Source organism: Eptatretus burgeri, chromosome 18, assembly GCF_056783735.1.
Source record: "Eptatretus burgeri isolate ZD-2024b chromosome 18, Ebu_testis_v1, whole genome shotgun sequence".
Classification (NCBI taxonomy): Eukaryota; Metazoa; Chordata; class Myxini; order Myxiniformes; family Myxinidae; genus Eptatretus; species Eptatretus burgeri.
This window is the reverse complement of record NC_140978.1, coordinates 25,504,096-25,518,500: the sequence shown is the minus strand read 5'-3', so window position 1 is coordinate 25,518,500 and position 14,405 is coordinate 25,504,096. Positions and strand designations below refer to the sequence as shown.

General features: G+C 38.7%; 1 protein-coding gene across 4 annotated transcripts in view; it reads left to right on the top strand.

Moving 5' to 3' along the window:
* LOC147008759 (RIB43A-like with coiled-coils protein 2) overlaps positions 1 to 14,405 on the top strand; it is a 77,421-nt gene that overhangs the window by 32,724 nt on the left and 30,292 nt on the right. For all 4 annotated transcript variants that reach the window (XM_085863478.1, XM_085863480.1, XM_085863477.1 and 1 more), the window contains exons 3-4: positions 1,911 to 2,222; positions 2,500 to 2,618. In XM_085863478.1, coding sequence (XP_085719604.1) covers positions 1,911 to 2,222; positions 2,500 to 2,618 — 431 coding nt within the window. The remainder of the gene's footprint in view (positions 1 to 1,910; positions 2,223 to 2,499; positions 2,619 to 14,405) is intronic.

Sequence of the window (14,405 nt, the reverse complement as noted above, 5' to 3'; positions counted from 1 at the left end):
CTGCGGGCCCTTTATGGTGTAATACGAATTTCCACAGCCGTAACAATATATACACACGCCCGCTAACCCTCCCCCCCAATTTTTTTGCTTCTGTAACCATGTTGTCCTCCTGCATTCTCCCCTACCCCCTCATCGTTACACATATCCCTTGTTTGTCCGTCTCTGTCTCTTTTCTCCCTCGGCCCTGCTGTTGGCATTTCCCCCTTGTCTTTCTGCTGTTTCTTTTGTTGTCAAGTCCGATGCATTCTGCATTCTTGTTCTTCCACGAGCCTCGACTCTGTATGCATAAAAAATAATGATATAACAAGTCTGAAGACGACGATAGTTCACGAGCGGTATTTGACGATGTAGCTTGTTTCAGAAGTCAAGGATGAGACAATGTGATAATTTTTGACCAAGTTATGAAAATGATCAACATGATGTGGTACGAGTGACAGGTTATTAGCTGCAAAATGTCGAAAACCCGGTTTCGTTCAACAACTTAAAAAAATTTGACCTCTGCATAACCTTTAAAGGTCACAAAACAATGTTGTGGACATTAAAATAAGGAAACAGGATACGTGCTATAGCTTAATGGAGTTAGTTCGTCGAAGAAGGTCGAAAACCCAGTTTGATTCCCACAACTTTGAAAATTTGACCTTTGTGAACTTTAAAGATCAAAGGTCAAGGATTATGACCTTTGGTGCAAAACTTCCTCTGTAACATTCCAGGAACAATATAACGTCATATAGGCTATATGGCATTTCGCACTCCTCGGATTATCCATACTTTGATGAAATCAGCGTAAAAACAAACTTGAAGGGGGTGCCACGGGCAAGGTGTTCGAGATAGAGCAAAATGGTTTCAAGACTTTAGGTGGGGAATGACCTCAAGATTATGCATAAAAAATATTGTCATCCTTGCTCTCAAAGTTTGGGCGGTCGTATGATTTTTATGTCAAAATTCGAAATTTTCTAAGTTCGTGACCTTGTGACCTTGACCTTGTGACGAAAATGAAAAATCGAGCTCCGTGGGGCGATGCAGGTGCCATCGGGCTAACCAAATACCAAAACCCTGCCAGATTAGACAAACCCCTCGGAGAAGAATTTTTATGTCAAAATTCGCAATTTTCTAAGTTTGTGACCTTGTGACCTTGACCTTGGGACGAAAATTAAAAATCGAGCTCCGTGGGGCTATGCAGGTGCCATTGGGCTAACCAAATACCGATACCCCTGCCATATTCGACAACCCCCCTAGGAGAAGATGCAAATTGAAATTGGCTACCCCCTAAAAACACAATTCGCAATTTTCTAAGTTCGTGACCTTGTGGGCTTGGGACGAAAATGAAAAAGCGAGCTCTCTGGGGCTATGCAAGTGTCATTGGGCTAACCAAATACTGAAACCCCTGCCAGATTCGACAAACCCCTCGGAGAAGAAATTTTTTCTGTCAAAATTCGCAATTTCTAAGTTCTTGACCTTGTGGCCTTGAGACGAAAATGAAAAATCGAGTTCCGTGGGGCTATGTAGGTGCCATTGGGCTAAACAAATACCGAAACCCCTGTCAAATTCGACAAACCCCGTAAGAGAAGATGCAAATGGAAATCGGCTACCCCCTAAAAACACGTTCTTTGGGCTTGGCTCCACCCATAATGGGCGCACCACGCCCATTTTCAGGAAAACCCAACTAGATCATGATATCAACCTCCCACCAAAATTTTATCAGGATCGGATCAAAACCCACGGAGCTATGCTCGGGACAGACAGACAGACAGACATACAGACAGACAGACATACATTCAGACACACAACAATAACGTATATAGTGGTCACTTATTTTTTTCGTGAACCAATTAAATACGATATTATCCCACACCATATAAAACAACCTCAAAGTTTCCCCAAGCTTCTCATCTCCTCCCATACCCCTGCAGCTGCTGAAACCCTCAGGAGTGCTCAAATTGGTCTGCTTCGTGAGCAAAAGCAGAAGGAGATAGAACGTGATGTGCTCGACACCTTGAAGGAAGACTGGGCCCACCAGCAGGCTCTAGCGACCATAAGGAAACAGGAAAATGACTGGGGGTCTGAAGAAAAGGACATGGGTGGCGTGTCTGGTCTACGAGAAATGGCTGGTGATGATCCAAAGTGGATGCAGCGCAAGCAGGAGCAGAAGCAGCAGATGCGAGCCTGGTGTGAATCCCTGCAACGAGAGAGGAGAGAAATTGCTGAGAAGTTGCGAAACATCGGTTTGCAAAGCACCATTACACACATCTGTTGGCAATGATTTACACCTGACTGAGCCCTGTTTGAATATGTACTCAGGCCGATATAGACCTGGTTGTCAAGTATGTATATTTGCAAACCTCAGAAGTATTCTCGGTATAACTGCAGGTTTAGTAGCTTGGATAGGACCATGCAGGCTCATTTGTATGTCGATGAAGGTACGTTTCTTTTTGCAATCAAATACACATCTTAACTCTAAATTCAACCAAGATAGTCTTTCTTCCTTCTCTGCTGCCACAGATGACCTGTATGATCAATCTCTGTTGATGATGAGCCAGAGATGCTTGGACCTGACCAGGATGGAAATGGAGAACCGCAGGGCAATTGAGATCGCCACCATGAACTTCAACAAGGCCCAGGTTCCTTCGGCATAATCCTTTGGTTCATTGGCTAACTGTAGAGGCACATTATCCTGAGGGCATTTAAGAGTCAACCACGATCCACTACATTTCGTGGTGGACGCTCAAATGTCCTATCCTAAATGTAACTTCTTATGGGATAATAATGTTGCCTGAAAAACGTCAATGTGACCCACACCCCCTTGAAGCTGTGGAAGTCAGTGATCCCATAGGGTCTATTGGTTAGGATTCCTGGTTTTTATACCCAGGTAGTCTGGGTTCCATTTACAGTCTTCTTTCATATGCAGCACAAGGCTGTGGGGTAGCATTGTTGGCTGAGGGTGTGATGTGCCACTGATGCAATCTGTAGGTTCAGGCAGGAATTTGTAACTTGTTCAGGGTGCTGGTGATAACTCACCTGCTCTTCGTGAAGGGCACTGTGGGAAAATTAATGTCCACCAACTAATGCTGGCAGATGGGACACCCATTTAATGTCCATCCGAAAGACGGGACACACATGGATGAATCGTCCAACCTGTGAAATATCAGGATGACAGTTTTTAGCTGTGGCGGGATTTCAACCCGTAGGCTTGGTGTTGGCTTAATGATAAGGGTGGCGGGCTTTGGATCCTCGGGTCCTGAGTTCAAATCCTACTCAGCTGTTTAATTAATACCAGGTGAGTAGATGATAAATGTTGCTTTTGGGACACCCATTCAAATGAATGGGAAAAAGGGAAAAACTGACCCAAGCCCCAAAAGGTGAAAATGGGAGACTCACTTCCTCCCCACCTATCCCCTTTCCTCCCATACAAGCAAATGAAAAATTGAGACTTACTAATTAAAGCACTTCTTCCCCCCAATATAATCACAGTCCTTTCAGATTTTCATTATACTCAGAGCGAACCAACAAATATTGGTCCATGTTCTACTTTAGGGAATAACTTCATTTTCTTGTAACATTCATTTCTATCGAGTATATTCACAAAGAATAACTTGGAACTTGGTTCTTGGTTTAAGTATCTTTGTTGAGCAGAGATAAAATGATAAACTTCTCTTAATGCTCTTATCTGACCACCACCTGAGCCACATATCATTTTTCATAAACCACGCCCAGTTTTCATAAACCACACCCACTTTCCCGAAGCCACGCCCATTTTATAGGTTCCACCCACTTTTGTAAGGACCACCCACTCTTACATCATTTCCAGTTAAGCTCTGACTCACAAGGCTTGCCCAGGGAATTTCCAAAGGAAACCACACCCAGCAGTCATTGGTTCACAAAAAAATATTTTTCACGAAAAAATAAGTGACCACTATATTCGTTATTGGTGTGTGTCTGTCTGTCGGGTTGTCAATCTATTGGGTCATCGATGTAGTCTATTAAAAAAAAAATTTCAGAAAATTTTTTTCTACCCTTATTGTCAGTATTTCCGTCGATATGTTTGTCTGGCTGTTGGCTGCTCTTAGAGCACCCTTATTGGCTGCTCGCTCGAGAGCGCCCTTATTCTGGACATTTCCATCTGTCTGTCTGTCCGTGAAACTTTGGTCAAGCCTCGGGGCTAAACCACTCAACCGATTCCAATGAAATTTGGTAGGTAGGACCAATATTTCTGGGAATCGTGTGCTTTCGAATATGGGACCCTGGGCCCGAGCAATGGCCCTTTAAAGTGGTCAAAAAAAAAAAATCGAAGCTTAGAGTTCTGTGCGCAATCTATCTCGCTCCCTTCATGCCAATTTGGAGGAGGAGATAGGTTTTGGGCGAGTGCATGTCGAACATTTCAGAAACGGTTAATTGCGAATATCTCTAAGAGAAAGAGTCTGATTTTGATGAAACTTGGGTGAAATGTGTTACAATGTGGCTAGCATGTACACAAAAATGAATGGTTGCTATGTACACCTCCGTTGCTTAGCAACAGCTAAAATACTTTATCGTACATCGTACACTTATTGTGGACTGTACAAAAAAACAATACCTCCAAAATTGGACCTCCGAAGGACCTGTTTTTTCGTGCCCAAGGAGAATGTCTTACAGCATCATATAAAAAAATAAAATCTTTAGCGAATACATAAATGGAATTACCAGGGCTGCCATTTGTTAGAGTCTCTTTGGAAACATGCCTGAAATTTCACAAGGCGGGTTTCTGGGCACAAACTAAAAGGGCTGTGATAATCATATTTATTGTGCTAAATTGATTGATAGCATGTACATGAATATGAATATCGGCTCGTCGCGTCGGCCAGCTTTCCATCTCGAGCGAGCAGCCATGTCACCTACAGGCTTGTCTGTATGTATGTCTGTTCGGTCCAGTGCTCCGTTAATACAATGGTGATTTCGATGAAACTTGGTTGGTAGGTTCATACCATTACCTAGTTGTGTGCAAATGAGAACCGTTGCTATGGACCCATCCATTGCCTTGCAACGGACCTTTGAAATTTTCAAGAAAATCTCAAAAATTAATTTTTTCAAAAATCAGGCCACGAGCGACTGTGGGCAGTACATTCAGCCATATTGTCAAAAATTTCCAGCCGGATCCTATGAAAACTGTCGGAGAAGATAGACTTTGAATGAACCCTGGTCAAAAACAATAAAAAAACGAAGTTCGTTATATCTCAGAGACTATGAGTCAGATATACATGAAACTGGTATGGTAGGTTCATGGTATGTCCTAGTTATGTGTGAGAAAGAACCGTTGCTATGGATGCTTTTCTTGGCTAGTAACGGCTGCAAAACAACTAAATTCGACTTGATCGACTATCCATGTCCGCCTACCCGCTTGTCCGTCTGTCTGTCCCAAGCATAGCTCCGTGGGTTTTGATCCGATCCTGATAAAATTTTGGTGGGAGGCTTATATCATGATCTAGTTGTGTTTTCCTGAGAATGGGCATGGTGTGCCCATTATGGGCAGAGCCAGGCCCAAAAAAACATGTTTTTCGGGGGTAGCCGATTTCAATTTGCAACTTCTCCAAGGGGGTTTGTCGAATCTGACAGGGGTTTTGGTATTTGGTTAGCCCAATGGCACCTGCATAGCCCCACGCAGCTCGATTTTTTTTTTCATTTTCGTCCCAAATGTCAAGGTCACAAGGTCACGAACGTAGAAAATTGCGAATTTTGACATCAAAATCCATCTTCTCCGAGGGGTTTGTCGAATGTGGCAGGGGTTTTGGTATTTGGTTAGCCCAATGGCACCTGCATAGCCCCACGGAGCTCGATTTTTCATTTTCGTGCCAAGGTCAAAGTCACAAGGTCACGAACAAAACATGTGTTTTTAGGGGGTAGCCGATTTCAATTTGCATCTTCTCCTAGGGGGTTTGTCGAATCTGACAGGGGTTTCGGTATTTGGTTAGCCCAATGGCACCTGCATAGCCCCACGGAGCTCGATTTTTCATTTTCGTCCCACGGTCAAGGTCACAAGGTCACGAACTTAGAAAATTGCGAATTTTGACATAAAAATCATACGACCGCCCAAACTTTGAGAGCTAGGATGACAATATTTTTTATGCATAATCTTGAGGTCATTCCCCACTGAAAGTCTTGAAACCATTTTGCTCTATCTCGAACACCTTGCCCGTGGCGCCCCCTTCAAATTTGTTTTTACGCTGATTTCATCAAAGTCTGGTTAATCCGAGGAGTGCGAAATGCCATATAGCCTATATGACGTTATATTGTTCCTGGAATGTTCCAGAGGAAGTTTTGCACCAAAGGTCATAATCCTTGACCTTTGACCTTTAAAGTTCACAAAGGTCTAATTTTCAAAGTTGTGGGAATCGAACCGGGTTTTCGACCCTCTTCGACGAATTAACTCCAATAAGCTATAGCACGTATCCTGTTTCCTTATTTTAATGTCCACAACAATGTTTTGTGACCTTTAAAGGTTATGCAAAGGTCAAATTTTTAAAGTTGTTGAACGAAACCGGGTTTTCGACATTTTGCAGCTAATAACCTGTCACTCGTACCACATCATGTTGATCATTTTCATAACTTGGTCAAACATTATCACATTGTCTCATTCTTGACTTCTGAAACAATCTACATCGTCAAATACCGCTCGTGAACCATCGTCGTCTTCAGACTTGTTCTTATTTAAAGGCTTGAAACCCAGACTGAATTTAAACATATTTTAACTTTTACTGAGAATGGACTGCTGTGCTGAGCTTGAGTGGGATGACTTTGGAGTTCTTTGGAGTTCTACTACTTGTATGGAACTAAACCTTCAAGTTGATGAACTGGATTCAAACCTCTTATCTATTGAGGTAAGATTTTCTTTTAATATTTACAGATTAATTTATACACATAATAATCTTGCATTAAATTAATTCATTGTTATTTTCTCTCCCAGGAAATTGTATCTGAGATGAAAAATGAAAATACTGCTTTTGCCACAACTTGGGGTGAAATTGTTGGTTTGGTTGAAGACCTTATGAGCGACCAAGACCCACAGAACGAGCTCTACCTTGATGACCCAGCCAAAGAGTTATACCTTGGAGACCCGCAAAATCCTGAAAAAGAGTTTTACATCGATGGTACTCATTGTGAGTTATCAAGACAATACCCACTGAACAAGTTATGCCTTGATGAGCCAGAATATAAGTTTCACTTTGGAGACTTACAAATTTTGAAAAATTTAGAAAATTAGTTATCCTTGGTGGTTTTAAATATGAAACCTACCTCAGAGACCTCGCAAATTTTGGAAAAATCAGTAAATGAGTTCTGCCTTGATGGTTTAAATAACTACTTGGAGACTCGGGAAAAGGGTTCTGCCAAGATGGTTCTAAATATGAAACCTACCTTGGAGACTCACAAATTTTGACAAAAATCAGGAAATGAGTTATCCCTTGGAGACTTTTTAAGTTGGTTTTATTTTGGGGACTTGAAATGTGGGTTCTGGCTTGATAACTCACAATGTGTACATATCTTGGAGACTCAACAGGAATGTGGTTATTACCAAGAAGACTCTTGGGGATGTAAACCTATTTATGTGGTTCTTTGTTGGATGGTGCTTGATGAGAGCAATATCAAGAAAGTTCTGGGAAGAAGGTGCTGGAAAGTTCTTACTCCCCCTTAATACTTCATCAAACCTGAAAGCCTTAAAAGACAGAATTGGAAGAAGAGAAAAAAAAACATTAAAAAATATATTGTTGAAATATGTATTTAAAAAAGATATTATGTTGGGTTATGGTTGTGTTGGGGGTGGGATTTTGAATGTGAGCGTTAGGGTTGGGGTGGGTTAGCGTTGGGTTGGGTTGGAGGTAGGATTTTGAATGTGAGGGTTTAGGTTGATTATGCTCTCTCTGTCTCTCTGTCACTCTCTGTCACTCTCTGTCACTCTCTGTCACTCTCTGTCACTCTCTGTCACTCTCTGTCACTCTCTGTCACTCTCTGTCACTCTCTCACTCTCTCACTCTCTCTCTCTCTCTCTCTCTCTCTCTCTCTCTCTCTCTCTCTCTCTCTCTCTCTCTCTCTCTCTCTCTCTCTCACACACACACACACACACACACACACACACACACACACACACACACACACACACACACACACACACACACACACACACACACACACACACACACACACGTTAAGCCTTGACTATTCAGTTGAGGATTCTGTGTTTGGGGTTCACAGATCTAAGAACATCCCCCTTTACACACAAACATATTATACATAGTATTGTTTATTTATTATTATTATTATTTTTAATTTGATACCTCAGCAGATACCCACGCCAATACTACACAGAGGTGTATCAGTAGAGGATTGTGAAAACCTCTTGCTCCCATGAGTATTATCTGCTTAGTTTTGTTTTTTGTAATAACCTGTGAATAAAATGAACCTAATATCTTTTCCCCCTCTAAATCACATAATATTTTGTAAGTCCAAGGAACTCCCGATTACATAAACAATTTTAAAAAGTTAATTTGTCCATTGCTTAGTATAACCTTTTTCAAAATGACATTTCCACCTGTATATTCTTACTATATCACAAACTTTAAACTTAGGCTTTATGACATTAATCTCTTTTTTATATTCTAATTTTGTAAATGTTTCTGATGGCTTCGTCTTTGTTGAGGTGTGAATCGTGTCATTGTACTTATCTACAATGTCCTGAATTAAAGATAACCATTGTTGAGAACCGAGTTGAGTGAATTTTTTTATATAGTCTCTCTTTAAAAGTGCGATTGAAACGCTCAATAACAACTGCTTTTCCTTCATTAAAGGTACTGTATAATGTAATACTGTTATTTTATAGAAAATTCATAAATGTTTTGTTGTCGAACTCTGTACCCTCATCAGTCCACAATTTTTTAGGTTTTCTCTTGCTTTTATTAAATATCTGTTGAAAGGCTAACATGAGTACCTGTTTTGTTTTTCAAAGGGACAACCCATGCATATCTACTCCTCAAATCAATAATGGTTAAAGCATACTTGTACCCCTTATCATTATTGAGTTCAATCAAATCAGTGGACCAGATATAATCATCTTCCTTGGAATAAATCTTCCTTCTATTAGACTTTGTGATTATTGGTTTTTGTAATTCATCAGCTAATTGCTCCTCAATCTTCATGACATCATGAGAGCCTCTAAGTTTTTTTTGAATTTCCAAGCCCAAGTGCCAACCTCAGCTTCACACTTATCATCTTTTTCACTAAAACCTATGGACTTTTTCTCTTGGCGTTGGATTTCGTATCAAAGACAAATTGTACAACATTTCTCTATCAGCTTCATGTTTTTCTTCCAACGTCGTACCATTCCCATAATCAATAGCATGCTTCTTACACACTTCATCAACCCTATTGATAGGTTTGCTCCATGGTTTAGGATTGTTAGCTTCATCTAATCTTTTATCCAAGTTTGTGCCCAGACCACAGAAAGAATACCCTGGTAGATGTAATTCCCCTGATATTCCAGTTGTTGTAAATTTACTTCCTGATAAAAACTTTTGTATATCTCCCCCACTTTTTTGCTTATAAATGAATTGACACTTTTTAGAGCCACACACTAAACATATCCCCTTTTGATAAACTCTATTATTTTTACTTTTAACATACGAGATATTTTTAGTTTTAGTTTTCTTTTTACATTTGAGACAATAACTCATTTATTTATGAGAAATATTAACAGGCTTACATGAGAAAATACTTTTGATTTTTAGGTCATCTCTATTATCTCAGTAGAGATGACCTAATAACCCCAGTCTCGAAGTCTGTCCGTACGTCCACAATCAAACCGAGTGGAGACAAATAACCAATAGTGGAATGGATAGAAGTCGATGAGACATGCACAACGATATAACTTTCAAGGTCGTCCAAGGTCGAGGTCAACGTCACGAGGCTGTCAAATTTGGAAAAAATGGTCGATTTCATATCGTATCTCCTCCCTCATTTATCAAGAGAGATCAAATGTTATTAGTGATTGAGATACTATGGACTATTATCTAGAACAACACGAGCCATTTTTTGAAATTTGCTCTCGGTCCGATTTTATAGCCCTTCAAACTTCGTTCTGATTCCCCGTATGGGCCGTTCATAAAGTACGTACATACAAAAATAAAAGTATTAAAAAATTAAGAACCGGGACTCTCTGAGACAAATATTACATTTGAAGCTTTTGTCAGATTTAACTAAAACAATGGAACACAAGTTTATATGCACACTTACTTTCATTTATGACATCAACATTGTTTTGAATGTCAATTTGTACTTTTATTTTCATAAATGACGTGCTGTGATATTAAAAGAAAAAGGTAAATTACACCGCGAGGGACTGCATTGTCATGGCTTACAAACATCAGTTCATAAGGAACTGCTGGCTTTGCAAGCGATTAGCGATGTATGAGGGGGGTGAGTGGGTGGTCACTAGCCTGCATACAGAGTGGGGTGGGTGGTTTTGAAATCCGGAAGTAGAGCGTACGTACTTTATGAACTGCCCCTATTCCAGTCTGGCACAGAGTTACTTTCGACCTCTGGCAGAGATGACCGGCACTCCCTCTCGGGGGTATTTTTCTATCATCATTTGAAATACAACCCTTAATACCATAATCACTTTAAGAACAACTTTCAGATTTTCTTTTCATTTATTTAGGATTAAAGTCAACTGTGAAAGTTATATCTATATATTTTCCCTTCCTTATAGCAACCACCTTATTAAAATAGTCCTCATTCAACTTATCTAATTTTGAGGTTTTTTTCTTCTTTACCAAAAGCACTGATTTAATCTTCATATCTCACCTTGAAAATTCTTCATCTAATTTTCTCAATTTTTCTTTTACTTCTACTTCACTTTGCACCTTATCAACCATAAAGGTTGTATCAACATCGATTCCCTCATTTAAGGCCGTTGCCTTCTCAAAATATTCATCATTCAACTTTGCTAATTTCAAAGTCTTTACTTCTTCACCCAAAACACTCGTTTTAATCATTATATAAATCTTTGAAAATTCTTGTTTTAATTTCTCCAACCTTTCCCAAATTTCCTCTTCATTTAATATTTTTACATGTTCCATTTTATCTATCTCATCAACCCTTTCAACCTTAGAACAACTTTCACCCCATAGACTATCATACATATATTCATCTGGATTTCTTGATATTCCTGCATCCAAAATATATTTTTTTTACAACAGGAAACCAATAAAATTTCTTTTGAATTTCTAAAAGAGCCTTTTGTTTTCTCAACTTTAAAATTATTTCATTGTTGAACATTTTAGTTAAATCCAAAGTTGTTGGTTTATTAGTATCTGTATAAAGCCAATCTTTTATTTGAAATACCCTATTCTTATGTTGTCGAACATATTTCTTAAAATACCGAATACTCTTTGCTTGAAAGTATGCTTGGACACAGAAATGATAATTTTCTTGAAGCCTTCTTGCTGTCATTTATGTATCAGAAATATATGATAGATTAATATAATGACAGGAAATACCTCCCCATCTTCCCAGAGTTAAATCAGTTTGTATTCCCTAACTTATTATATATAATCCTGTTCTTTGTGTTTTCATGATATAAACTATGGCAAAACCATTATTGATTTTACCCTTATTAAATTCTTTTATTTTTGGTTTGCGAATCGTGCTTCCACAAAACTCATTCTCGGCACCAAGTGGATAATATTCTTCCTTATGAGACTGATTTAATTGTTCCAGGTCTTCGAGGTTAATTTTAAATGACCAATTATACCCTAAATCATTCATATTACTTCCCCATTGTCCTATTCTCAAACGATATGCCCTTCTTTATAAAAACTTTATTTTAATTGGAACTGTGAATTGTGTATGACCCAGAGATAAAATCAACACTTCTGTATCTTTGGAATACACAGCTGTTTTATTTAAGGATATATATTGTGATAAATCACGTAATCTCACCAAGGCATTCGCATCAGTCGGGCTTGGATAATTTATTAATTCATGAGCATTTTTCATGTTATTATTTTTTGCTATACTATATTTCTGTCGTTCAGCCTGTGCCTTTGTGTAATAATTTGATAAATCAATATCCAGTTCTTAGGATACAACAAAGATAGAACCATCTTTTCCAACATGTCATTTATATTAGATTAAAAATAATATCATGAAAAAAATTATTTTGTTGAGTTGAAATGTATGTATGATGTAACCTGAAGATAATTGATTTATCTCAGAGCTGTCGGTAGGAGTCTCTTAACCAAGTTAGTGTAGGTTAGGGGGACTTAGAGGATTTGAGTTTATGATGCGAAGTTTATGATTTATCTCAGTGCTGTAGTCTGGACTGTGGGCTCACAGCATTCGTTCACAGGCACTCCACACACACCTAATCTCACAAAGATGTCTCATAGACAAAAGTGACAACACTTGGAATTTAATTCTTGGACTTTAACACCATTCTGGAAGAATATAATTACTTCAACAGGTGGTTGAAGACCACAACTATCAAAATAATATTTGTCTTGACTATTAAAAATACAAACCCAATGAGAACTGTTCCCATTATTATCTTCAAAGTTCATAATAATATTCTTTGTATGTTGAGACACGTTTGGTAATTCATCTCTCATACAAATAATCACATTATGAATTTTTAATTTCTTACAATATTTGACAAGTTCTAAATTTGATGTTTTATTCTTTCCAAATTGTTTAAACCACTCATCAATGATCATTTATCGATGAGAAAGATATAATCCATTACCCCTTTTAGTTAATTTTACACCTGCTTGTGCAATAGAAGAAAGCATATCTCCAACCAACAATCTTGCTTTATCAGGCACTTTCAAGTTCTTCAGCAAAATCTAGAATTACACCACTTCCACTAATTTGTTTCTCCAACTCTTTGTTATGTCTTTCCAACTCTTTTTGAGGCCGGAATTGAGCCTTCCTTTTGTTGGCAGTTTTCACCGCTGCTGAAATACCACCCGTCAATGCTCTAGCTGCACTTAAACCAGCAAATAAAGGAATTAGAAATGGGAGAAATCCTCCACTCGTCTCTCTTATTGAATATTTCTTCAACATTGGTTTTGACATTTTAATTTTAAGTGAGCCAGTATTGTTCAAGATTTTCACTTGTTCTCTTGTGAGCAAAACATCAATTCTTACTGCTCCTTTTCTCTGAATTGTATTAACATTAATCATTCAAGGCTTTTGATTTTGAATACAAGATGATAGTTTATGAAGATTGATTTGATTAACATATACCCCAGTTGGCACTTCACTACTCATTTATTTATCAACAAATTATGTGAGACCAATCATAACACCATTATCTGTATTAATCTGTAATTCTGTTTCTTCCAAAAGCAAACAATATGTATCAAGTTCTTCACTCTCTCCTCTTTCAATGTATAGGGAAGTATCCACTCGATTAAACTTTATAGTTTCCTTTTGAGCACTCAGGTCAATTGCATAGATTGTATACAGGATTTTAAATGCTGTCATATCCAAAATGGGTTCTATATTTCCATTGCTTTCACACACCTTTTGGTAAGACTTATATGCTTCAGCATAATTATTTTTTCCCCAATTAATTTCCAATCTATCTCGTGGATAAAATGTTCCATCTTGAGAAACGCGAAGTTGTTTCACCTGAGCATTATCACTCAACGCCTTATTCTCATCAGCAGCAGTATCACCATCTGGTTTAAAAAAAACAATGAGCCACAGGTATCGTGGCTTTCCTTCCAGAACACCCAAGTTACACGTGTAAGTGGTTTGGTTCAGTTTAACATGTTGACATCTTCTTTTAAGGTATGATACATTGAGTGGTTTCTTTGAGTGAAGTCTTCTATTCAATATCTCTTCTGTTTTACGATTAGGAGTATATTCACAAATATACCAACTAATTTCATCAATAACAAATTTATTCTGAGCAGCAAAAGCATAAGCAATGCCAAAAAGCAATCTATTTTTCATTATCATTCCTTTGCAGTTGAAATCTCATTTTAAGACCAGACACAACTTTATCATGATCACAAAATCCAAATATACTGTTACTGATCCGGGGTGGCGGGATTCTCGCCCGACTCTTGGCGCCACCCTCACCACCGCCGGGGTTTATAACGCCGGCCGGCTCAGCACAGGCCTCGGGTCACGCGTCTTCAATCGCAATACCAACGTAATCCTTGTACCTTACCAGTTGGGGAAATAGAACCCCGGTTACAGACTGGTTGTGACAGATGCTGAGCGTTTTCTGCCAGTCTGTAACCATTTTGGTTTTATATGCCAATCGAACGGATCGTTCCTCGACGCAACACAAATTAATTCATAGCGGCAACTTCATATGAACCAACCAGATTTATTGGGGAACATCGGGGAAACAACACAAGAAAGATTCATGACAA